The sequence below is a fragment of the Peromyscus californicus genome, unplaced genomic scaffold (assembly GCF_007827085.1).
Source record: "Peromyscus californicus insignis strain IS unplaced genomic scaffold, ASM782708v3 Scaffold_10__1_contigs__length_136768540, whole genome shotgun sequence".
NCBI lineage: Eukaryota > Metazoa > Chordata > Mammalia > Rodentia > Cricetidae > Peromyscus > Peromyscus californicus.
Window position 1 is genome coordinate 19204458 of NW_026294391.1, and position 27017 is coordinate 19231474.

At 38.8% G+C, this 27017-nt stretch overlaps 1 protein-coding gene across 1 annotated transcript in view; it reads left to right on the forward strand.

The window, feature by feature from the left end:
- Window positions 1-26073, forward strand: part of LOC128113804 (uncharacterized) — a 55686-nt gene extending 29613 nt beyond the window's left edge. The window contains exons 2-3 of the mRNA XM_052743752.1: window positions 4414-4520; window positions 25401-26073. Coding sequence (XP_052599712.1) covers window positions 4414-4520; window positions 25401-26073 — 780 coding nt within the window. The remainder of the gene's footprint in view (window positions 1-4413; window positions 4521-25400) is intronic.
- Window positions 26074-27017: the final 944 nt, after the last annotated feature.

The following is a 27017-nucleotide window of genomic DNA, read 5'->3' on the forward strand; positions in this document are numbered from 1 at the left end:
TTCTTGGAGTGTGTACATAGCCCAGGTATGTTGTGGAATATTTGGTTAATTATGCAAATATGCTTTTTATTTTTTTAACTATGTAAAGATGTGTTGGATTTGTTTAACTATTTAAAGATGTATTGTATTTTTTATGTTGCCATATATTTGTTTAAGTATGTAAAAACATGTTGCATTTGTTTAATTATGCAAACATGTGTTTCTGTTTTACCTGGCCTGTTTAAGGCACCTGATAGTTCTAATTAAAAGCTGAATGACCAATAGTGATGGAGGAGGTATAGGCAGAATTTTGGGGTAGGGAGAGTAATAGGAAGAGGTATTTGGGCTCAGAAAATGGGAAAAAGTAAAGAAGACAGGGAGATGTCAGGGCCCAGCCAGGCAGATATGGAGGGAGCAGAAAAGTAGGACATACAGAATGAAAGAAAGGGAAAAAAAAGTCCCAAGTCAAAACATAGGTGAATAGAAACAGGTTACATTAAGTAGAACAAGCCTAAGCCATGGCCCATAATTAATAAGTCTCAGTGTCTCTATTTGGGAGATGGTTGGCAGTCCAAAGAAAATTCTAATTATACAGGTGTGATTCTTTCCAGGATATATCACTTGGGAAAGCTGTTGCAGAAGTTACATGACTGAGTGAGGGCTGCTGAGAGGCACTTAATGGCCTATGCATGTTTGTGTCAGGGAAGGGTCACAAGTCAAGGCCAATCTTCAATTTATGCATCTACATATGAAAATTGCAAATGTGAGCTTATCAGTAAGGGTACTCATGAGGAAATCCAGTGAAAGAGCTGTGTGATTGGAGTCAGGTGTGGAAGGGTGGGCATGACACTACCAGGTCTGTGGAACTCATCATACAAAGCTTGAAGATGATAAGATAGAAACAGTCCTGGAAGAATAATAGTGGCATAGGCAAACTGGGCATTGGGGGAACTAAACTGTGAAAGCATGTGCAGGGGCTATATTATGGATCCTAGGCCTAGGATTATGTGCCGGGTTGGTTAGCAGAAGTGATTCAAGGAAGATCTCCAGGAAAAGATAGTGAGCTGTCTGCATCCCAAGATAGCCTTGGGGAGCAGCAATGGCACAGGTAGATGTAGTTCAGGTGGAATTCAGCACAGTTTGGCAGTGGAAGATCTGTGTGACAAGATCTAGGCAGGCAGAATTATGGAGGCTCTAGTAGGAAGACTTTGGGGAGCTCAACCTGAAAAGAACATCTTATGCTACTCAGTTTAAAGTGGATATGCCATAAGTGCACTTGATTCTGGGGAGGGGATTGCTTACCAGAGAAAGCCAGAGCAGAAACTTACCAATCCATTACTGAGGGAACTTAGGTCAGCATTCAAGGTATTAACCTAGAGCAAGAATGGATGTAGAGACTATGGAGAAATTCTACTCGCTTGCTTGTTCATTGAAGGTAACTCACCATCATTTCATTTATAACACGTGCTGCCCTATCTAAATGGGACACTGTAGCAGAAATTGCTAAGTGGTCTTATTTATAAAAAAGCCAGAGCCAGGTATTGGGTGTAAACTGAAAGATCAGAGAGCAAACCAGCCACGTCTTACCACTAGGAATTGTTCAGCCAAAGAGAGAGGTACTTCCTGTATATTCATGCCTATACATGTTTCTGTGTCCTGCCATCTTACTTCCACCCTCCTTCGAGCTACATCACTTCCTCTTTCTTCCATACTCTATCACTTCTTATAATATCTTCCTTCTGCATTAAAATTCCTATAGGAGAATGCTTAGAGGGTAAAATAACCAAAATGCAGTCAAGCTTTGGATCCACATATTTCACATGTGCATCCTGTATTTTCTTTTCCAACAAAGCTAATTCTCTCTCAGCTTCAGCTGATAATTATGTTGGACTATTTAAGTCCTTATCATCCTCTAAGGCTTTGAAAAAATTACTCAGTTCAGCATTTTTTACCCCAATAGTGGTCCATAGACTGGAAATGTCTCCAAATAATGTTTGAAAGTCATTAAGAGTCTGTATTCGATCCATCCTAATTTGCACCTTTTGGGGTCCAGTATTTTGTAGACCTATTTTATATCCTAAATAATTAATAGAATCTCTTTTTTGTAACTTTTCAGGAGCAATTTGTGATCTCCAACAATGCAAAATTTTCTTTACTTCTTCAAACATTCTTTCTAAGGTATCTGCATTTGGATCAGGTAGTAAAATATTGTTCATGGAATGATAAATTATAGATTTAGGAAGTTGTTTACATATTACTTCCAAGAGCTGTTGTACAAAATATTGGTACAAGGTTGGACTATTTAACATTCTTTATGGAAGAACCATCCATTGGTATCTCTTCACTGGCTGGGAACTATAAATAAGCACCATGAAGGCAAATCTTTCTCTGTCTTTTTCTCGTAAGAGTATTGAGAAGAAACAGTCTTTTGAATTGATAAGTGTAAGAAGCCATCCTTTAAGTAACAGAGTACGCAAAGGAATTCCAGATTTTAGAGTGCCAATTGGCTGATATACCTTGTTAATTGCCCTTATGTGTTACCATTCTCCATTTAGAAAATTTATTTTATTTTTTAAACGAAATACAAGAGAATTCCAAGGGGTGGTTGATTCCTCAATAAGCTGAGCATTTAACTGTTCTTGTACCAGCCATTTTAAGGCCTGTAGTTTCTCTGTTGTTAAAGACTATTGCTGAACCCACATGGGCTTGTCTGTTATCCATTTTAAAGTTAGGGCTGTTTGTGTCTTTGAAAGATCAGCAGCTGTTGTGTCCTGTTCTTGTACATACTGAATTGTCAGTAAATGTTCTTTATAATGACTTCTAATATTTTTCTGTGAAAAATATGTTAGTTTTTGGTTTGTTTCTGAGGTTGGAGGAATGTTAATCTGGGTATTCCATTGTGGTAATAAATCATGGACATATAATTTCATAGCTATATTAACCATGTATGGCTTTAATTTTCCTCTCTGTCCTTCTAGCCATATATATTTGATGTATCTTGTGCTCTGTTTCACTTGAGATAATGTTCCAGTCCCTAACAGCTGAATATTTACCTCCAGAGGAGGCCAATATGGATGCCAAGATTCTGGTGCAATTATTGTTACACCTGCACCTGTGTCTACAAGACCTTCAATGAGAACGTCATTTATTCTTATTTTTAATTTTGGTCTTTGTTCATTTATAGAAGTTTGCCAAAAAACTGCTTTATGGTTTCTCCTGAACTTTTTTGTTCTCTGTGCTATAGCTGTTCTATCACCACAAGCAGTATGTTTTTTTTACAATTGGCATTTGGTTTTTTACTTGCTCTGGGAAGGGATTTCTTCTATGATGGCGGGAAAGGACTGACTGAACTAAATTTGTCAGGGGGTCTACAAGAGGCCCCTCAGTGAAATTCCTGATGGCAATGGCAAAGGATGACCTTGTCTGTCCCTTGTTGATCTACATTCACTTCCTCTCTGTCTGTAGAGACCTCTAGACATCTATAGTTAACTAGTTCTGGGATTAAAGGCATGTGCCACCATATCTGGCTCTGTTCCCATGTGGCCTTGAACTCGCAGAGATTCAGATGAATCTCTGCCTCCTGAATGCTAGGATTAAAGATGCGTACTATCATTGCCTGACCTCTATGTTTAATATAGTTGCTGGCTTTTTCCTCTGATCCCCATGCAAGCTTTATTTGTCAGAGCTCAAATAAAATATCACCACAGAGCACCACCCTCAAGGCCTGTACATTAAAAGACCAATAATCTATCAAGAATATGGTCTAAAACTTCCCCACAGACAATGTTATGAAAACATTTTCTCAATTGAGATTCCCTCTACTCAGAAGGCTATAGATTGTATCAAACTAACAAAAAAATAACCATCACTGCAAGGTTATACTCTTCTTCGATGACTCTAGATTTTTTTAAGTTAATAAAAACCAAAATAACCCACAGAGCCAGGTCCATATCAAGATGGACAAAAAACTTGGCGTCATGGTCCACATGGTACTGAATTTGCAGAAAGGGAAGATCCAATATTGTAGGGTAATATAACTTTGAATGACATTTTGAGATAATGTGTTTCAGAGCAAAACTTTCTGCAGAAAGCCTCCCACATGAAGGTATAAAGGAGAAGCCCATGCTCCAGTGGATACCTGGGATGATGGGGATGCCAGAAATATGTGGTACCTGTCATGGAAAGATGCATGTATGTAACAGACATCTCAAGAAAGAAATCGTATGATTCACCCAGCAATGACAGAAGGCAATGTATCCTTAAGCTCTTTGAAGCCCAAATGCCTACCTCATATTAATAGATGAGAATCTTGGAGCTGTTGGACTCAGGGCTTACCCTCATGGGTTCAAGTCTTTTTCTGTCACCTGTTCGCTTGCTTTGTCCCCTTTCTTCCCTTTTATATCAGTAATATTTACTCTGTACTTTTATGTTTAGAAGTATATGACTCAATTTATGATGGACCAAGTTCTCACAGTTGAAAAACTCCCTGAGTGTGACAAAAGAGACTTCAGACTATTGAACAATCTTGTGACTGTTAAAGAGTATGGATAATTATAGACCTGACATAAATTTCTTTTTCACTATTTAATGGCTTTCATTATATGGGAACAAAGGATTTAAAGTAGCATGTTTGTGTTGGTGGGATTGGTCAGTAGGTAATTATGTTACTCATATCAAAATAATATGAGTTTGAATGCATTGATTCAGAATGTAAAACAAAAAAGCAAATTTGGATAAACTATCCTCTGATCTGTATACCACTTTTTGATCAGAGTACACTAGAAATGCCTAGCCATTTGTGATTTTTCACGATCATAAAGATAGGAGAAGTCCACTGCCCATTGTACTGCATAGGCTTCCTCCTTCTTGAAAACAGCACATACTGTCTAGAGATACAAAACTATGAATTCCAGCTCTGCCCTCAATAGACATAAGGACTTACCTATCATTGCACAAGAATGTGTTTGCTTTTTTGTATTTAGGTGTCAGCTTCATTATAAAAAGATTTCACTTGGTATTGTTTGTGTTCATTTTTGCAAAACATATTTCACAATTACTTTTGCCTCCTACTGCTGGTTGCCAATATATGAACGCATGATCATGGCCTTCAGAGTTTAAGATGTGAAAATATTTAAGAAAGGAACATTAGACTGGTATAGGAAGAAATAGTTTAGAAAGACTCAGAGAACCAAGCTGTTGGTTTATTTAGAACAATTGATGTCTACACAGGTTTTGTGTGTAAATATGAAATTTCTTTTAGGAGTCTTCAAAGAGATATTGCAAATGCAGGAGATCTCTCCTTAAGTCTTTTTGTTTGGAAATTTTGGAGGCACACTTGGTTTTCACCTGAATCTGTAGTTTTAAAGAACTTATTTCATAGAGTATCACGGTCACTCCAAAGAGTGACATGGTGACTTTCATGACACCTAATGAGAAGATGCCTATAAACTGTTTGCTTATTAAGGCTTCTTTTTTAACAGGAACATCAGGCAGAAAGTCAAGAGTAGTTTTAGCATAAAGATATACCATGTAGTTCCTCCTCACTGAGACAAATATGAAGAGGCTGATAACACACAAAACTAAGGCACAGACCTTGTAGCAGTATATCTAAATCTCAACAGGTGAGTTTTTCATGCAGCTCAACTTGATGGCCATCATGCTGAACACCAGAACTACAGGCTTCATCAAAAGAGCTCCTAATTTCAGATTCTGTGCATACTGAATTTAAGGTAAAATGGTCCAGGTGGAATTGATAGGATTGTGCACCAGCATCTTGATTATAGTCCCAAGACATTGAACTCTTAAGGTAATAAGCTTCCCAGAGTCCAAGGTCACAAACTGCAAAATGTTGTCATTGAATTCCCACAGGTGCCAGAATTGGCAGTTCACAAGAACTATTTCAAACAGGAAAGTTGATAGACTACTAAGGAGGCCACTCACCTTGAAGATGTACTCTTTTACATTGATGAATCTGAAGGTGAGATTGAACAGGTATATAGTCAAGTCAGGAACTCATGGGAAGTTGGGAAATCAAAATGAATTATGGTTTACAGAGCACTAAGCTCTCATACCCTGTCTCTGCTGTCACATAGTTGTATTTACGTAGTATACCTATGTATTGAGGTTCAATATATTATAGATAAGAGTATAAGAAGCCTTAAACTCCATGACTATAACAGAAGTTCCCTCTATAAGAGATTTTGATTAACAATTTTATTGTAACTGTCAAAGGCTGAAACGTGTGTATTTGTTAGCTAGAAATTTACTGTTTGGATTTAACCGTGAAAAAAAAAGTTTGCAGTATCATATGTAAGGGGATGTGTGGGAGCCCGTTCTCAGGTTCCTCGTGGCTTTACCAAGCAGGTCCTCATAGAGGATGATTAGACCACGGGCCTGAGTGCAGGTATCTGAGATGGTCTGCACTTGGCTGTGCTGGGGGAGGAGGTCTTTTGCTCCACCCCTTGGCGTCTCTATAAAAACCCTGGGGCAGAGACAGTTGGGGCCCGTTGGAATAGGTTCCAGGCCCTCTCGAGGCTATCCTTTATTTTCTATCTGTTTATCTCTGCGATATTCTTCACAATAAATCCTTCTATCTAATATTTCCTGCTGATCACACTCAAGAAAACTCTGGGGAACTGTGGGGGTAGTTGGGTAAACGCCCCACGGAATGGCGCCATGAACAGGGACTAAAGAAAAAAGAAAAAAAAGGGACTAAAGAGAAAAAGGGGGACTAAAACAAAGGGGGGGACTAAAGACAAATGAACAGGGACTAAAGACAAAGTAATAGGGACTAAGATAAAGGAAAATAATAGTTTTATTACAGAGTTTTTGGCGAAAGTGCTGAGTCAGCCCTGCCAGTGGATAAGGCATGCCGGTGTTATGGAAAATATATATTTTTTATATACATTGAGAGGCAGGGGTTTTATCCTCAAGAGAAAAGGAAAGCAGACTGGAAGGATGTCCGATGCTGCAGCGAAATTCTCTTCTGTCAAAATTTTCTATCTTGTATCGCTTTCTCAATTTCTATCTGTGAAAAAATAAGTATAAGGCATAGGGTAGTAATATAGTGTAGGAAAAACTTAGAAGTGTAAGATTGTGTAGAAAAAATAAGGCAACTAGACAGGAAAAACTCTACAATTTTCTAACTTTGGGGGCTCTGAATGCAAACTGGGAAAAAAATCTTTCTTTGGGCTTTTTGGGTAGTAAAAAAGCTCTTCTTTGAGCTTATGGGGAAGAAAAAGTTTCCTATGGAAGCTTTTGACCTGGGGACAGCTGAAATGCTAAGTCCAAGCGGCAGGAGAAAGTGATTTCTCCCTGAGGCAAAAATGGAGGTGTAAAAAGCCAAAAAGTTTAAAGTTGGGAAGTTTTGGGAAAAGTTGGTCTTTCTCCTGGGGAAAAAAATCTTTCTCAAACTATAAAGCTTTTCTTGGAAAATTTGGGGGAAAAAATCTCTCTAAAAAGCCTTCATCTTTCTCAAAAGCTCTTAAACTTAAAAACTAAAGCCTTTAACTTTCTCAAAAGGGCAAAAATTAGAATCACCTGAAGATATTAGTATGGGGACCAACTGTGATTAGCTCTAAGGGAAAACAACAAACCTCTTAAGACAGCAAAACCTAAGTTCTCTTTCAAGCTTTAAAAATCCTCCCTGCAATGCAGGAGGCAGGGACAAGTTCCTAAAAACCTCTAAGCTCTGTCTCTTCAAGCTGGTAAAAGGCAGTGGGTCAGAGTACCCTGAGGGAAATGCTTGGGAGAGTGTGGGTAAAGAGCTACAGAGAGCCCAAAAGGGCAGGAAACTTTACTGGGAAAAGCAAAAAAGCCAAGCTTTTCAGTTACAGCCGAGCTGAGGCATCAAGGGTTTTGTTTGAGTGAGCATCTTTGAAAAGGTGCTCCTAATCATCCTAATGCAACGATTCCCTGAAGCATTGTATCCTCGCTTCTGACCAAAAACCCAGAGGCGACTGGCCAGCATCTCTGAGTTGGAGTGCATTTCGGGGATACTAGGGTTCCTGCAGTTGCAAACTTCCTGGAGCACAGAGCTGAGGCAGGAAGATTGCTAATGAACAAACAAAACTAAAGCCAGTGGGAACGGCACAGTTGTCCACTTTCCTACAAGTCCCGGGTTGATAGGTCCACAGCTGCAAAAAGAAATGAGAAAAAGCTTTCCTATTAGAGTAAGGACCTTTCTGGGAAAACAGTAAAGCTGAACTGTGTCTGAAGCAGTTGTGCTGCCGAGTCAGAACACTGTCTGGGGAAAAAGCCCAGCCAGGGCACGACAGAACTATCCAGGAGTAAAGCTTTCTTTTCTGTCAGAGAAAGCACCTCTTTGAGAAAAGCTTTGTTTCAACTGACTCCCTGAGATGAGGGAGTGTAGCCCTGAGGGGTGATTGCCTCTGGCATAAGCTCTGTCCTTGAGCACCCAGACAAGCAAATGCAACCCACTGGGGGAATGGGCCAGGTGAAGGCCTGATAAGGCAAAACACCTGTCCTAATGGGAGTTTAGAGATGTCAAAAACCTCCCTTGTTAGATTTTCAGTCTGTACGCAAACCACACAGACCCCCAAAACAGAAATGGACAAAAAGCCCCTACCTTCAGGAGCAGGGAAAGCCACCATTGTAGTGTCAGAAACTGTTTCTGGGGTAGAGGGGATAAACTGAGACCAAACTGGGAACTGTCTGGGAAAGACTCCAAAGAAACAGAAGGGACATAATCCTCCCCAGAAAATATGTGACCTGTGAAAAGCTGCTAGAATTTGAGGCAGATTCAGGGGAAGAAAAAAAGCCCCTACCTCCAAAAGCAGCTAGCAGAGGAACAGAGCCACAGACAGATACCTGAAACTCTGCATCTGGGGAAGGAAGGAACAAGCAAAATGAGATCAGTGGGAGAAAAATCTCTCTGAAGGAGCTATGGAAAAGCTGTTGTATGTGATCTTGTTTTTCACTGACTGGCTAAGACAAACACAAGCCCCGAGGAAAGTTGCTATCAGAAATTGCCCACCTCAATGCGCGCTAACGAGGCAGGTGCAGTTCTGATTTGGGGGCCAGTGTCAAATGAAGGAGAGACACCTGTTAAAGCCAGCTGAGGAGAGACCAGAAACCTCCCAATGTTCCATAATTGAAAATGTAAAATGCTTGTTCAAATCTCCCATTGCAAAAGCAAAAAACTTTGTTCAAACCTCCCGGGCAAGAATTTGTAAGTAAGTCTGGTAAAAAAGAACTTAGAAGTTGACTCTCAGACCCAAAAAGAACTATGGGAAATGACTGATATAAGGGAAATGATATAAAGGACTGATTTAAGGGACTGATATTATTATGGACTTATATAAGGGAAATGCATTCTGGGAAAGGTAGTTTTTCCGCTAAAGATGGCGACATTGCCTTGAAACACTTTTGTCAGCTCGAAAATACGTTCATGGTAAACTTAAAATACAGCTTTTAAAAGAATAAGGAGGAAAATCGTCTAAGAGTTTAAGTGTCAGTTCCAATGAAAAATTGAAAGGATACGGAACTAGGTGCTTCTCGGTTTGGGGCTCCGTTGGTAAAATGCCTTATTTACCCTAATAGCTGTGCAAAATTTTTACAGTAGTTGGAAGACAAAAAGCTACCTTTAAGAGCAAACAAGCCACTTTAAAATCCTTAAAACAAGGGAAAGCAGTTTATACACTGAATGTTGTCTTAGATATGAAGAAACTTATGTTGAAATTAAAGTTCTTTGCCTTTTGAACAAACTGCCTGCAATGAGTAATTCCTTTGCAAATCTAATAAGGAGACAAGGAAATAGGCATTCAAAAAGAAATGACTTCTTTATAGATGGGAAACAAACTTCAGAAAATCTAGCTGTCTTACAAAAGAGTTGCTTCACCTGAAAGTTCCTTATAAGAAATCAATGCTAAATATTACAGCTGCTAATAACATCAGGAGTTAAAGCTAATGAAGTGAAAATACTAAATACAGTTCAGAGCTGTGCCACTTGGGACTTTACTAGCTCCTTTAAAAAAGTATCACCTAATAGTTGTGCATTATTTGGCGAAGAGCTTTACAGCAGTTAAATATGGTAATTTCGCCCTCAGTGTGAAGTGAAGTTTTTCAGTAGAACAAATCAAAAGTACTGCTGTAATAGAAACATTTGTCTGAATTGAAGCACTTAGGGGAGCTATTATGAATTTGGGTGAAGGGACAGCCTCTAGTTAAAAACCGTCTACCATTGACAGTGCATCTCTGCCGGTTCTGGAACGGCTGAGAGAACTGGCAACTTTGGAGTGTGGCTTCATCCTGGGAAGGTTACAGTCCCCTAGCAACAACTATCACAATTCTATAACAACACTACTCACTAAATCCCAGTGCTTTGTAACAAAGCTGACTATAAACTCTAAACTTTAGAAATGATGTACGTACTTCCTGTCTAGTTAAGAGAATCTTTCTAATAGATATAGTGATAATAATTAAGAGTAAGAAATAGAAAAAGATGAAAATAAGATATGTGAGTTTGAAGAAATTCTGTCTTGTTAGATCTGTGTTAAGAAATCTTTAGGTGTTTGCGAAGTTAAACGTATGCTAATAGTAGCCCTATATAAGTTTGTAAAATAGATCTATTGAGTTCCTTTAAGAATATAAGCTTGCAAGAAGTATCTAAGGTAGTCTTAAGACATGTAGTAATAAGCTTGTAAGAAGTAAAGATGCTAGTTGTATATGTAAGTTTAAATAAGAAATAAGATGGAATGAATATAAGTATATAAGTAATAAGCTAGAGTTTCCTTAAGGAGTATAAATAAGTAGATGTTATGTGAGTTTGTAAAAAAGTGTAAATGTTGAATGTGAGTCTAAATGCTTTGCAAAAAATGTTTTATGTGAGTTTGTGAAAAAGTGTAAATGTTAAGTGTGAGTCTATGCTTAATGTATATGATGAAAAAACCTGAGATCTAGACGTTAGTGTCCTAGCAGACTGCAAAGCAGGCAGTCTGAGCGGTTTTCAAAAGTTCAGAAGCCGTTAAGAAGCTAAGAATGGAGGATGCCAGAACCAGCACAAGGCATCCGCAGCTGAGATCTGTGGAAAATCGATGCAACACGGAAAAACCTGAGCTAACATCAGTAGTAGAATACTACTGTACCTAAAAAGGTCGGTCTGTGAGAACAAAAGTTGCAGAGACGCTTGTTTTAACTAAAATTGTTAACTGCAAAAAGTTTTGGTTGAAAAACATCTCTTCATATTTTGAAGTGATAGTCCGATACCAGAATTTATTTCTTGTTTGAACTTTTGAACTTAAAATGAGATAAAATTACAAAAAGATTTTAGTTATGGATTTCTCATATTTGGAAGGCTAGTACCAGAATTTATCGTTTGAGTTTTAAGACTTAAGAAATGAAATGAACAATAGAGATTTCATTGATATGGGACAATTTTGAATTTACTTATAGTAATGACCTAGGAACTGTTTGCTGGAATTGAGTTAAAAATGGAACTATTTAAATGAAGAAATTTATTATTTCTACCTAGAATCAAGATATGCAGTTTTGTGTATGCATATATGCTTTATTAATTGGTGATTCATGAATTGTTTTGTGGAACTGTTTATGTAAAAATAAAATTACTTACAGAACTGGTTTTGTGTTACAAATGGAACTGTTTAAATGGAAAAGTTTGGGTTTTCTAACTAGGCTTGAGATTTTGCTTAAATTATAAAGAAAAGGGGGAGAGTTAATATTCCTTAGTCTAATTTCAAAAATTTTTTGAGTGGATTAATGTCATGTTTTGTTAGTAAGAAATGCAAATGGAGTATATTAAGAGACTACTTTTTTTTTTAAAAGATTTATTTATTTATTATGTATACAGCATGTATGTCTGCAGGCCAGAAGAGGGCACCAGATCTCATTACGGATGGTTGTGAGCCACCATGTGGTTGCTGGGAATTGAACTCAGGACCTCTGGAAGAGCAGTCAGTGCTCTTAACCTCTGAGCCATCTCTCCAGCCCAAGAGACTACTTTTAAAGTGTAAAGAGTTTTATTAAGAAACTGCTTTTGGATGTTTTGCTAAGTTTTCAAAGTGTTAATGGTTAGATTGAGAAGATTGCTTTTCAATATGGGTTTGTAGGAATTGTGTGAGTTTGGGTTCTTCTAACTAGGTTTGAGATTTTGCTTCAAAAATTATAAAGAAAAGGAGGAGTTATGAGGTTGAATTATGTTTGCAGAAATTATGTTTACCTGTTGATATTGATGCACCCTGGTTTTGTGGAGTTAAGAAAATATTTAAGTTTGATGTGAATACATTGAAGTTTTTCCTATGTTCTGTTAGCAAGAAAATTCAAATGATTGAGTTAAAGTTGTAAGACGGAGAAAATTGTTAACTATATATAGCACCATATATGCTAATTCAAATGGTTCTGTTAAGAGTTTGCTCTGAGTTGTAAGATTGAGAGAATTGTGACTATGTATAGCAATATTTATGTTAACCTGTTAATGGTAATGATGAAGCTAAGGGATTCTTTAAGTTTGTAGTCACCTTAAGAGTTTTTGGCTTAGAAAGGGCTTGTGACAGCTAAGACTGCTGTAGTCACCTTGGACCTAATTCAAAAGAGAAATGCCATCTTTATCATCCTCTACTCCCATACTGGGAGGTGTAACAGCTTGGAGATTGCTGTAAGCCATTAATAGTTGTTTTTTATATATTAAGAAAGGGGGACCTGTGGGAGCCCGTTCTCGGGTTCCTCGTGGCTTTACCCAGCAGGTCCTCATAGAGGATGATTAGACCACGGGCCTGAGTGCAGGTATCTGAGATGGTCTGCACTTGGCTGTGCTGGGGGAGGAGGTCTTTTGCTCCACCCCTTGGCGTCTCTATAAAAACCCTGGGGCAGAGACAGTCGGGGCCCGTTGGAATAGGTTCCAGGCCCTCTCGAGGCTATCCTTTATTTTCTATCTGTTTATCTCCACGATATTCTTCGCAATAAATCCTTCTATCTAATATTTCCTGCTGCTCACACTCACGAAAACTCTGGGGAACTGTGGGGGTGGTTGGGTAAATGCCCCACAGGGATGTTTATTTCAGCTGTTTCTGCAATACATAATATTTAAATAACTTAAATGAGAGGTATAAGCAAAATCATGCTCAAATATAATTTCTAAATTATGATAGTGTGCTATTATATGACTATTACAAACTGACCTCTTTTGAAAGAACAAGCAAAATGAAAAATTATCCTCTTGATTTATCATTTCAAGTCTAAATTCCATATGTGCAACATGTATATTTGTATGTACACAAACACACACACACACACACACACACACACACACACACACACACACACACACACGTAGACATGGGAATGCAAAGGATACACCACAAAAAGGAACTGTATATAGAACAAGCTAGCAGTGTATAATGTCTTTCTTTGAGATGGGTAAGGCTAAAGTACTGGGCCATGCCTTAAGCAAACAATGAGCTGTGACATGCACAACAAGCACTTTGGCCAGAGGAAACCTGACCCATAAGCTCCAAATTGAAATATAATGATGTACAACCCAAGGTCAACCAAGAGCCACTATGGCAGCTAGAAGCAAAAGCCTGCCAATAGCCCAACATATACACTCCGGACTTTTGTTTAACAAATGAGCTTGCTTACAATCTACTGAAGCTGAGCTATTGTCCCCCTCCCCATCTTCTCATCCCCTGCCCCTGGGTCTCATGGCCAGCAAGACCCCAGCTGCAGCACCAGCAACATTCTGGCCCCCAACATGGATGGACCCCTACCTGGGCCTTGCCTTTGGGTCCTTTTTAACTTCCTCTTTTGGGTCATCTTTTTTCTTTATTACTGGCTGGCTTGCTGTCCCAACCCCTCACTAGACTCAGCGAAGTAATTTGACCCCTTCAGCTGTTTTTGGTGAGTTGACCCCCTTCATGTTCTATTGTCCTCTACTATTAGCTTACAAAGATAATGATCATGGCCTATCCTTTCATGACCCACATTCTTGCTGAGGCTGAAGTTGGCCATGTCACCTTTGTAGAGACTGTCCTAAAGCTTGATCCAAGATCAAATACCCCAAAAGCCAAAAGTGTTTTCATCAGGCATGTAATTGTAGAAGCTCTCCCCAGCTGCCTTTAAAACTTAAAGAGGGTCTACCCTCAGCCTAGCAAATAAGTGGTGATCCCCCAAAGCCAAAGACTTTCTGGATCCTCCCTATATTTCCTTATTCTCCCATGTTGACTATTTACTATGGCAGACCCACCAAGGGACTTGTGCACATAAGGGCAAAAGCCACTATAATATTATTTAATGATGCCCAAGCCTTCCCACACTGTAAACTGAATGATGATCCAACAGTTATGAGGGTGGGAGGGGGTAAGCCTTGTAAAACAACCCTTCACCCAGTTCACTATAAGGACCTTGATGGAAATCAGGAGTGATTCCACCCCTGTACTTTTTGGGATTGTGATATATTAGAGGAAATGGGGTCTATGGTTACCATAGATTATAAGACTTTTTATGAGGATATAGTAACACATGACATGACATGTCAGTCTGTTGGAAATTCTAGCCTTGACCCCCAATTCTAAGAGCCATTGCCCCCTTCCAGATACAAATATTCCAAGGCCCATATCATTAAATCAGACATTGCAGAAGCCTGTGTGGTTGGACCAGTGGCCTAGTATACAATCTAAACTATCAGTGTTGAGAGAGTTAGTTGAAGAACAATTGTCACTGAGCCATATTGAATCTTCCTGCAGTAGATTTAAAACCCCCATGTTTGTAATTAAGAAAAAGTCAGGAAAATTTTGCCTTCTGAAATACTTAAGACAAATCAATGCACAAATGGAAAAGATGGGCTCCCCTCAATCAGGGCTACTACACCCAGGTGTTATTACACCAGGGTGGCATATTCTTGTAATAGATGTTGAAGATTATTTTTTTCTCAATACCACTGGCTTCAAAGGACAGAGAGCACTTCACTTTCACTGTCTGGGAACCCAATGATTAAAAACCTGCTTCCTATTATCATTGGAAGGTCTTACCACAGGGTATGAAAAACAATCCAATCATCTGCCAGTTGTATCTTCAGCAGGCCTTAGCTAGGGTCCCCAGTGAGGTATTAATGATCCACTATATGGATAATAACCTCTTGGCCCACCATAGCAGACAGAGACTTCAGGAGTTATTGCCCTTGGTCCTTGAGGACTTAGGAGCCCTTTGCCTCAAGATGGCCCTGCAAAAGTTACAGTGCCTGCCCCCATTTGCCTTTTTGGGTTACTAAATTGGCAAAGCTATCCAACCACTCAATGCCTCTATAATAATATGAGAGTCCTACTCCCTTACAGACCTCCAGGAATTCTGTGGCACCATTAATTGGCTCAAACAATTTCTCACAATTCCTGATGAAGACATGAGACAACTGTTTTCCCTTCCCAAGGGACATTCCTCCCCCTCTGCAAAAATACAGTTGATAGATGGGGGCAGGGATCTCTTAAAGTGGGCTAGTGAACTTGCCTATAAGGCCTCCCTGAGGAGACATGACCCAAATGTTCCCCTGATAGCCATAGTCTTCTGGACTAAAGGTAGCATAGTGAAGCACTGTGGCAATCAGGCCCCCTAATCTGGATACATCTATCACATTCTGAGCTATTCTGTATCACTTCGAAGTTTGACATTACCTTTGAGATAGGCATTAAAGCAAGAGCAACTGCTAGGAGAATCGTGGGCTGCAAACCAGACAAGATTGTCCTCCCCTTCTCCTTCAAAAATACCCAGACTTATGAACAAACTCTACCCTTCCAAAAAATGAGGACAGGTTTTCCAGGGACCTTGGATAACCACCTTTTCCAAGGTAAATGTTTATCAGTGAGTCTATCATCAAGAAAATCTCACAACACACCCCAAGCTGTATGGCACAATGTTCAACTTCACACACCCTGGAGGCTCTAAAACACACTGGGGAATATATTAGATAGGGAGATTTGGGATTTTAATAATAGTCTTTCTTTTCTTCAATAGCATAGCACTGTCCTATAATAGTATGAAGAAATATATAGAATATATATTGATGATTATCTCTATATGCTTCATCAAGTCCAAAGTGATAGGTACAAATTGTCCTTTGAATCAAAGTTCCTAGAGATAGAATATAGTTTTCTATGTTGACCTACAAGGCTGAGCAACAGAAGCCACTCCAGAAGCACCTACACTTGAGCCTGGGCATCCTACAAAACTTCTTCTTTAGCTGCATATCACTGTTTCTCTGCACATTAGCCCTATATCACTAGTAGAGCTAGCCTGACACTGATACATCCCTGGCACAAAGATAATAGGTATGTGATTGTTGGATATTATCAAGCTATTGAGGAATAATTAAAGAATGCCAATCCAAACCAGTTGGCATGAAAGGTGGCTCCTAGGACTGCCCAGGGCTTTGGTGATGTTGTGGTTATTATGGTCAACAAAGCTGGACTGCTTACTGACTAAGGTTCAGGTATACAAATAACTCAAGCTCCCAGTGACAGTGTAGAGACTCACACTCTGACTACAGTGAAGACTGGCCTCAGCCACAGAGAATCTTGGCACTGCTTCTAAGCAGCCATTCATAAGACAGGCTAATAGATTTCCATAAAAACTTGGGATAATTCAGAATGATTCCACAAACCTTGAGATCAACAAAACAAAGAGACTTTCAACTACAGAGAAGAAACCTATTTTAAATAGATTATAATAAGTATTTCAGGGAAGGTTCTAGTAAGTGGTGAGTGCCTTGGATGTTGCCAGATATAGTAAAGAACCTTCAGGTAAGAGTGTGGATTTGAATCCTACCCAGGCACTCAGGTCCTCTGCTCAGTCTTCTACTGTTATAATCCCCCAAATCAAAGATATTTTTACTTGTCCAAGGTATTTCATATTAACAAGTTAGTTTTATCTGACATTTTCTTATATTTTTGAATGTACTATCAACTGTATGTCTGTTGACCATGTCTGTGCAGTGATTATGATAGTCAGAGGATGTCAGAATCCTGGAATTGGAGTTGCAGCCAGTTGTGTGCTGCCAAGATGGTTCTGGGAATTCAACTCAGGACTTCTGGAATAGTATCTCATGCTTTTAACCATGAAGACACCTCTGTATCCCTTAATAGGCAGTTTGAATTAGATTTTCATCAAACAGGACCAGTGGGTTTTCTTCATTGGTTATTATATCACAAATACATTATGAAGTAGGAGATAAGGTATAAAAAGAAAGTCAAACTTTCATTTTCTCTCGTTACCACTCACTTACACCCTCTGGCTAATTTTAGCTATATGCTTACAGTATAGTGTGTTCTCAAAATTTGACCATAGGGAGAAATAACATTGTGTAAATTTACATAGCTTTATGTCAGTCTGTAAGAACTTAAGAGTTACCTGGAAAGAAGCAGCTCAATTAAGGGATTCTCTCCATCAAATTGCCTATAGTCTAGTCTATAGGACATTTTCTTGATTAGTAATTTTCTTGATTAGTAACTTCTGTAGGATGTCCTGGCAGAAGGTGGGCAGTACAAAACCTGGGCCTCTGGTAATAGATGATATAAAAATGCAAATTGAGCAAGCTATGGAGGGCAACTCAATAAGAAGTGTTTTTCCTTGGCTCCTGCTTGATTCATTTTCTGTCTTTGGTTTGTGCCTTGAGTGCCTGCCCTAATCTGTTGAGATGATGCACTGTGATGTGGCAATGTGAGCCACATGAACCATTTCCTTTCCAAGTTGAATTTGGTCATGGTGCTTTTACCAGAGCAATAGAAACCCTAACTAGTATCATCAAAGTAACAGAGTTTGAGGTAAAACACAGAAAGATAAAAGGAGGATATATTTCTATTCAAAACAAAATACCCCATGGTTTTATATACACATAACCTTTTATTAAGGACAATATATAATTTGTGTCTATATATAAGGTTTCTAGAAGGTAGGATGGCCCCAAAAATCTCCAATGAAGTCACTTTGCTCAAAATGAAATATCTATCCTTCTACCACACAGATAATGGAGGGCAAGGGATGGGGGATGAGAGCTTCTTTCTTTCTCTTTTTCAAATAACTATCTGTGCTATATCCATCAGGCATTGTAGTACTTATATAATGCATGATTTCAAAAGTGAATTCCTCTTTTAAAAACTATTCACATGCAAAGGGAAGTTAAGCACACTGGTCCTTTATGTCCAAATATGGCTAGGAAGTTGTGTTCCTTGCTCATAATCCACCATTCAGCCTTAGTAGCCATGGAAACATAAGAATTTTTAAAGAGAGTTAATACTCTGTCAACTGGCAGTCACTAACATTTGGTCTTCTAGAAGGGAAAAAGAGGCAAGTATTTTACATTCCCAGGTGGTTTTATTAATCACATTTGATTTCCCAGGACACAGAGTGCCAGAAAGGGCCATTGACATGTGATTAAGTGTGTGTAAGTGGTGCTCAATATCATAAGTGTCTGGAAGACCCATGTGGGACTGCAGGTAACCATTGAGCTGTCCTGCAGTTTTTATTTGTGTAGCTCCCTGATGTTGAGTATATGTATTAACCTCTCTCTGTTGTTTACTTACCTACAAAGTGGGGAAAATGATTGGACAGGTATCCTTAGAGAGTCAGTAATATCAGATGCACGAACACTCCTGAAGTGTTTAAATGAAGTTCTAATTAAGCCAAGGACAGGGGATGAAAAGAATTTTCCTTCTAGTACTTTCTGTAGGGCTGGATTTGTGGATAGTTAGAGTTTAAATATGGTTTTGTCGTGGAATGCCGTATTCAGTCCGTCTATGGTGATTGAAAGTTTGCTGGGTGTATTAGTCTAGGCTGGCATCCATGGTCTCTTAGTGTCTGCACTGCATTTTTCCAGATCTTTCTGCCTTTCAAAGTCTCCATTGACAAATCGGGTGTTACTCTGATGGCTTTGCCTTTATAAGTCACTTGGCCTTTTTCCTTTGCTGCTCTTAATATTCTTTCTTTATTCTGTATGTTTAGTTGTTTCATTATTATGTGGTGAGGGGACTTTTTGGGGAGTCTAGTCTGTTTAGTGTTCTACAGGCTTCTTGTATCTTTGTAGGTATTGCCTTCTTTAAGTTAGGAAAGTTTTCCTCAGTGATCATGTTGAATATATTTTCTGTGCCTTTGAGTTGGTATTCTTCTCCTTCTTCTATCCAAATAATTCTTAGGTTTGGCCTTTTCGTGGAGTCCCAGATATCCTGGACGTTTTGTGTTACGACTATTTGGCTTTGGTGTTTTATTTGACTGACGAATCTATTTCCTCTATTGTATCCAGCACACCAGAGATCCTCTCTTCCATCTCTTTTATTCTGTTGGTTATGTTTGCATCAGTGTTTCCTTTTCATTTACTCAGATTTTCTATTTCCAGCATTCCCTCTCTTTGTGTCTTCTTCATTGTTTCTATTTTCGTTTTCAGCTCTTGAACTGTTTCCCTCACATGTTCTAATTGCTTTTCCATGGTTATCTTGGATTTCTTTAAGGGATTTATTGATTTCTTCTATTTTTTTACTTGTCTTTTCCTCTATTTCTTTATTGGTTCCTGCCATTTTTTTTTTTTGCATTTTCCTCCCTTTCTTTACAGGAATGTTTCATTTTTTTCTTGAAAGGCCTCTAGCATCTTCATGAAGCTTATTTATAATTGCTTTCTTCTGATTCTTCTACATTTTGATGTTCCAGTCTTGATGTTGGAGAATGGCTAGGTGGTTCTGGTGATGCTGTATTGCTCTTTATGTTGTTTTATGTATTTTTGCATTGACATCTGCCCATCTCTTCCTCTAATAGGTATAAGAAGTGCCTGTGTCTGAGCGAGTTGCTATTGGCCCACTCTGTGCTTGTTGTGTCTGTGTCCAAGGGGGGCCCCTCTAGGTCCAAATTTAGCTATTGGTCTAAACGGAGCTGGGAGATTCTGTATCTCAGGGAGCTGCTCTTGGCTCAGCCCAAGCTAGTTGATTCTGTGACTCACAGAAGCACTCTTGGTCTTATCAGGGCTCTTGGTCCAGTCAGAGCTGACAGATTCTGTGTCTCAGGAAGCCTCTCTTGGTCCAATGAGACGTGGCAGACTCTATGTCTCAGAAAGCCACGGTGGCAGACTCTATGTCTCCGAAAGCCACTCTTGGTCTAACGAGGGCTGATGGATTCCCTGTCTCAGGAAATTACTCTTGGTGAATGAGAGCTGGCAAGATGCTTTCGTTGACTCAGAAAGTTACTGGTGTCTCAGTTGGATGGGTATTGGGGAAGGGCATGTAGATTGCAGGATCTGATGGGGGGATTTCGTAGGGGAGGTTTCCCAAAGGAGTTTTTAAAATGATAAATTCCATTCTTTGACAAACTGTTACACTCTTCAGGCATAGTAATAACATACTTCTAATCTCTGTACTCAAAAGGCATGCAGATATCTGTGAGTTTGAGACCAATCTCACATACATAGTAAAGTTCAGGCCAAAGATATAATGTGAAACTATGATTCAAATCTACCAACCAACAAACCAACAAACCAACCAACTAATCAAACCAACCAACCAAACAACCAACCAACCAACCAACCAACCAACCAATTCATTATGTACATAACAATGAATACAGCTGTGTGTTTTACTATAAAACAGTAACAAAACAATTTATTCTTTAGTTTATGGAAAAAAAACAGATTAATTTCCCTCAGTAGCAATAATGCTAATTTGAGGTAGATTACACTTGTTTCCCACATTCTGAAATTATTTAAATAAAATGTCTTTTGGCTTAATTTCCTTTAATGCTGCCAAGGATTGTAAGCTGTAGGTAATGGTCAAGATGGAAACTTTAGCTGAAGTACATGCCTTATATTCCATTTCTGTAATTCACTTCATATGAAAGGGTGCTATTTTCTTTATGGAAAATCTGAAATTCATGATGACATATTTTGGGTAATTTAAAAAAATAGTCCTTCTTCAAGAAGGAGCAGATAAGATGGTTTCCCATACTTTACTTATCTTTCCTCCTGAAGATGAATAGTCTCTGGTGGCAATAATATCCAAGCAATTGAAAAAATGACTAAATAACAGCACTACAGATATCCATGAAAACATTCAACATTGTGAGGGTGAGGCATGCCTTCAGAGCTCTAATCCCAATGGGTGCAGATTTAATGTAGCATTGAGTCTAAAATATGAATGGGAATGAGGTGAAAACTAGGGGCAGTAGGAACATGTGCTTCCTACCTGGCTTAGACTCTGGAGTAGTTTCCTTCAGTATTCTCTAAGGTTTTTCTAAAACAGCTCATATTTAAAATAAAATTCCTAGTTTAAATAAATTCTTCCAATTTTCAATTCATGGATATTTTCAATTAGTTTAGTCCTTAATGATAACACAGTAAATATAAGCCACCACATTAAGTATTACCTTACCTTCAGCTCTGACTTACCTAACAGCATGTGTGTTCTAAGTAGTATATTTTTTACACTCCCTGGTATTGAGAGCCACTTGTAGCAAAATTCCATGGGAGTACACAGCAGTGACAATTAGAGTTCAGAAGGTCAACCTATCAGAACTAAGGGTTCTGTTAGAGGAAACCATCCTGCAAGGCTGGTCTATATCACATCAATCATTAATCCAGTCTGTTAGAGGTAATTCCTCATTTGAAGTCCCATCTTTCAAACAAATTCTACTGTGTTTCAAGTTGATCAAGAGTAGAGAGCACAATCACCATTGGGGTCTATAGCAGAGGTCTCAAACAAAGGCATGTTGTGCATGTCAGAAAAATTCTTCTTTTCTTTATTTTCATGAGACCTGTTTCAGAGTACCTCTTGATTTCTGGAAGCTCATTATCTACACAAGTCCACCTAGAACTCTCAGAGATTGGGCTGCCTCTCCGTCCTGTTCCTGAGATTAAAGTTATGGTTCACCACACCCAGATGGCCAGTTGACTTTTGTGCCAAGCTCTTGAGCACCTGGATGATGCTTTTCAGGTTGCATTTATTTCCAGCAGAATCTGTGGTATATCATTTGCTAGCAAATGCTTTTTGAATTCATCTATCTGAGATGGCAGGCTGTGGAATCTTCCATGTTGGTCACATACATAAAAGCAACAACATGCACATTTATACAGTAGGGCTACCCAGTGCTTTTTTTTTATGAAACATTCTTGTCTTCCCATTTCCTGTAACAATATGTTTATGCACTTTCCATTGATCTCCACAGCTCACTCTAAGAAAGTCACCCCGATTTTAGTCTCAGTGTGTTCTGGAAGCTTCCATGTAGCAGAAAGTGTAGGCTTTCTTCACAAAGACATTATGAAGTAGAAAGGGATAAGGTATAAGTGAAAGTCAAACTTTCCTTTTCTCTTTTTACCACTCATTTACACCATCTGGCTATTTTTAACTCTATGCATACAGTATGATATGTTCTCAAAATTTGACCATAGGAAGAAATAACATTGTGTAAATTTGCATAGCTTTATATCAGTTTGTAAGAACTTAAGAGTTACCTGGAAAGAAGAAGCTCAATTAAGGGATTCTCTCCATCAAATTGCCTATAGTCTAGTCTATAGGACATTTTCTTGATTAGTAATTTTCTTGATTAGTAACTTCTGTTGGATGGCCTGGCAGAAAGTGGGCCGTACAAAACCTAGGCCTCTGGTAATAGATGATATAAAAATGCAAATTGAGCAAGCTATGGGGGTCAACTCAGTAAGAAGTGTTTTTCTTTGGCTCCTGCTTGATTCATTTTCTGTCTTTGGTTTGTGCCTTGAGTGCCTGCCCTAATCTGTTGAGATGATGCACTATAATGTGGCAATGTGAACCACATGAACCATTACCTCTCCAAGTTTAATTTGGTCATGGTACTTTTATCACAGCAGGCGAAACCCTAACCAGTATCAGCAAAGTAACAGAGTTTGAGGTAAAACACAGAAAGAAAAAAGGAGGATATTTTTCTATTCAAAAAAATACCACATGGTTTTATATACATGTAATCAGCTATTACTGACAATATATTAATTGTGTCTACATCTAAGAATTTTCTAGAAGGTAGCTTGACGCCAACATTTCCAATGAAGTCACTTTGCTCAAAGTGAAACATCTTTCTACCACATAGATAATGGAGGGCAAGGGATGGGGGATGAGAGCTACTTGTTTCTCTTTTTCAAATAATTATCTGTGCTGTGCCCATCAGGCATTGTAGTACTCATTTAATGCATGATTTCAAAAGTAAATTCCTCTTTTAAAGACTATTCACAAGAAAAGGGAAGTTAAGCACACTGGTCCTTTATGTCCAAATATGGCTAGGAAGTTGTGTTCCTTGCTCATAATCCACCATTCAGCCTTAGTAGCCATGGAAACATAAGAAGTTTTAAAGAGAGTTAATACTCTGTCAACTGGCAGTCACTAACATTTGGTCTTCTAGAAGGGAAAAAGAGGCAAGTATTTCACATTCCCAGGTGGTTTTATTAATCACATTTGATTTCACGGGACACCGAGTGCTAGAAAGGGTTACTGAAATGTGATTAAGTGTGTGTAAATGCTGCTGTGCATCATAAGTGTCCAGAAGCCCCATGTGGGACTGCAGGTAATCATTGAGCTTCCCTGCAGATTTTATTTGTGTAGCTCCCTGATGTGGAGTATAAGAGTTAGCCCCGCTCTGTTGTTCCCTTACCTACAAAATGGGGGAAATGATTGGATGGGTATCCTTAGAGAGTCTGTAATATCAGATGTATGAATACTTCTTCAGTGTTTGATGAGTTTCTAATTAAGCCAAGGACAGGAGGTGAATGCAAATGATTGTGGGATCAAGGGGTTGGAGAGACATTGCTCTGAGCTGAAATATCTGCCTAATTGAATTTCTTTTTTCTGAAGGTGTTTCCATTCTTTCTCTGACTGCATATATGATCATTTAATACTAATGGGAAGAACTTCTGTGATCCTGCAACCTTCCAATTGAATCTTCTTATCCAGAATACACAAGGTATAAAAACATTATAAAGTATATGGGAGTTTTAAAATATGGTCTTTATGAATCACACGCATCTACTCCACATGTTTCAAACACCAGAAGAAACAGATACTGCCAAGCTAGCTCAATTTTTTTTTTCTGGAACAACAGCAGTCTTCATCGTGTTTTCAGTACTGCTTCACAGCACACTGTTTTTATAGTCCATTGCCTCAGGCCTGCCTTGGCAAGGAAGATATGGGCAGGGTGTTACCCAAGCCACCATGAATTATGAACTCATCTTGCTGATGAAACTTCTCTAGTAGAACAGCTACTGCCTTTACTCAGTCAGCAGGCACATTCTACAGAGACTTTAGAGCAGGGGGTAGCTGTTAGGAATGTTTCCTGGCAAGGAGATCCAGTGTGTAGGCCCTTCAAACTTCTGCATGCACAATTAACAGTGATGTTATCCACATGCCTAGTGAATAAGTGACTCACCTCTTTCCTTTCTGTTAAATGATCCAGTATTACCCCTCAGTGTGTGATTTTTCTCCATTTCATCCTAAGATTGGAATTGAGAAAAGGTGCAAAGAGGTTAGTTCAAAGTTACAATATAGAGTGTAAATTTTTTGTGAAAGAAGATATTTGCTAATACAAAATATGTCAGGATTCTTTTTGTTTCACTGAAATGAAGCTAATTATCTAAAAATGAAATTTTAAGTAAGAGATGGGCTATATTTGGATATATACATTTTTATGGATTTATATGATTTTGCGTGTTAATTATCCATATCCTGTATTCCTCTGACTTACTCTGTGGACAATTTTACACATAGATTTTGGTTTTCAGATACTAAAGAAGAATTCAGGGTTTCATACATGTTAGATAACCACTTTACCACTGAACTCTATCCCCAGGTGTGTTACAGTAGATGTTGATGGGCATGTACTTTCTGGTTTCTTTAGAGAAGTGTATATTTCTGTAAAATTCACAAAGAGGAATAGCATTGTAGACTACCATTTATGAGGTGTATCATTATGTGCAGATCAATTTGTATACACATGTATGTATACACAAATGTCAAGTGTGTTATTTTTACATAAATTAGTTTATTATGTGAATTAGTTTCATTTTCTTTGGTTCTTTCATAGATGATTTTAGTTTGTTGTAGTCATGAAATGTTATAGTACTATATTTTAGAAATGACAATTAATTTGAGCATTCCCCTGCTTTTTCCTCTCTTTATGGTACTAAAATATTTACAAATTGCAAATACAGGTAAAATAAGCATGGCATTACATATGATATTGCAAAGTCTCTTCTCATTTTCAGTTCTAAGCATTGAAACTCCTAGTCAACAAATATTATTTTCTACTCTGTGAAGAATAATAATCTGTACATAGACCACTGAAACATCTCTATGTGACAACAGGGACAAGGTATGAGAGCTCAGTGCTCTCTAAGCCATGACTCCCTCTGTTTTCCTGCCTTCCCTTGTAGTCTCACTGACTCTATTCTTCTTTGATGCCTTCTTCAGATTTGCCAAAATGAAGGAGTACATCTTCAAGTTCAGTGGCCTGATTTGCAGTACAGCAGCTTTGGTGCTCGAAATCATCCTTGCAAACAGCCAATGCTGGCGCCTGTGGGAGTTTAACAACAAGGTTGTGCAATTTGTGTCATTTGGACTCTGGGAAGCTTATTACACTCAGGAATTTAACATCTCTGGGTCTATGACCAGGATGTTGGTTCACACCCCTATCAATTCAACCTGGAACAAGTCATCGGAATTTCAGTATTTACAAGTGCTGATAGCGTGGGTCATTTTGATGAAAATCCTAGTCATGATTTTCACTTCAGTGGCCATTAAGATCAGCTGTATGGAAGACCCATTCATTGAGATCCAGCTGTTTTGCTACAAGATGTCTGCCATAATTTTGGCTGTGAGCAGCCTTTTCACGTTTGTTACTGTGACCTTGAACCACCTGGTAGACATCTATGGGCAAAACACTCTTGACTTTTCACCTGACTTTCCCGTTAAAAAGGAGGACATTATAAAGAAACACTGCACAACTGTGTTCCCAATGGGTGTCCTGACAGCCACAATGTCACTCTTTGGCGAGATTTTGTTTCTCTGTGAGATGATCTCTTTGACAGGACAGAGTCAGGTGAAGGCCCAGTGTCCTTCCAACCTGGCTGAGCAAAAGGTCTGAAGTGAGGGCTCTGGCATTTTAACATCTGCCAGGAGAATCCTTGAAGAAATTGCCCATTTGTACACAGTACTGTGTAATCACCAATTCATTCTATATAAAATATCAACTTGACTTCTGGGATTGTGTCTAAGTTTTATTCCTTCTTTGCTCTAAAACGCACTCCATTCTTTAAATGTTTTCACACTCTAAATTGCAGGTTGTGATCCCATTCGACACTGCCAACAAGCAATAGCAAGAAAGAGTACAGTATAAAGGCATGTTTCCTAAGTAAACCTAGTGAATCCCATGAGTAATATGGTTTGCAAGTAAGCAGACACCTCAACACAAAAAAAAGAAACCACATTCTTGTGTGGAGACACTTAAGTATTCATATCTCTGACAGGTAGAGCAGGATGTTTTAGCCTTGGCACTGCTGGGAGATTGGGATGCTCTCTTGGAGAAAGAAGGCAAGACTGTTCACTGAGTATGTAGTGCCATCTGTCGTATGTTGCTGTTAGAAGTCAGTAGCCATCTCCTATTTCCCCAGTTGTGAATAAATGCCACAAATGCCCAGGCATTTCCAGTGTGCTCTGATGGTCCATGTGGTGGGTAGCATAGGGCCATTCTAATCTCTCAGCCATCCTTCAGGACCTTAAAAAATACTGGTTTTCTTCCTGGTAACATTAGTCCCTATTCTTTATCAGGTCAGCTTTCTGAGTGTGTGTTATACTGAGTGTGTGAATACTTTCTCTCAGTAGATCTGGATCAGTGGTTCTCAACCTGTGGTTTGGAGCCCCTTTGGGGGGTTGAATGACCCTTTCACAGGGATTGCCTAAGACCATTGGAAAACACAGATATTTACATTATGATTAATATAACAGAAAATTGCAGTTATGAAGTAGTAATGAAAATAATTTTATGGTTGAGGGTCACTGCAACATGGGGACGTGTATTAGAGGGTCACA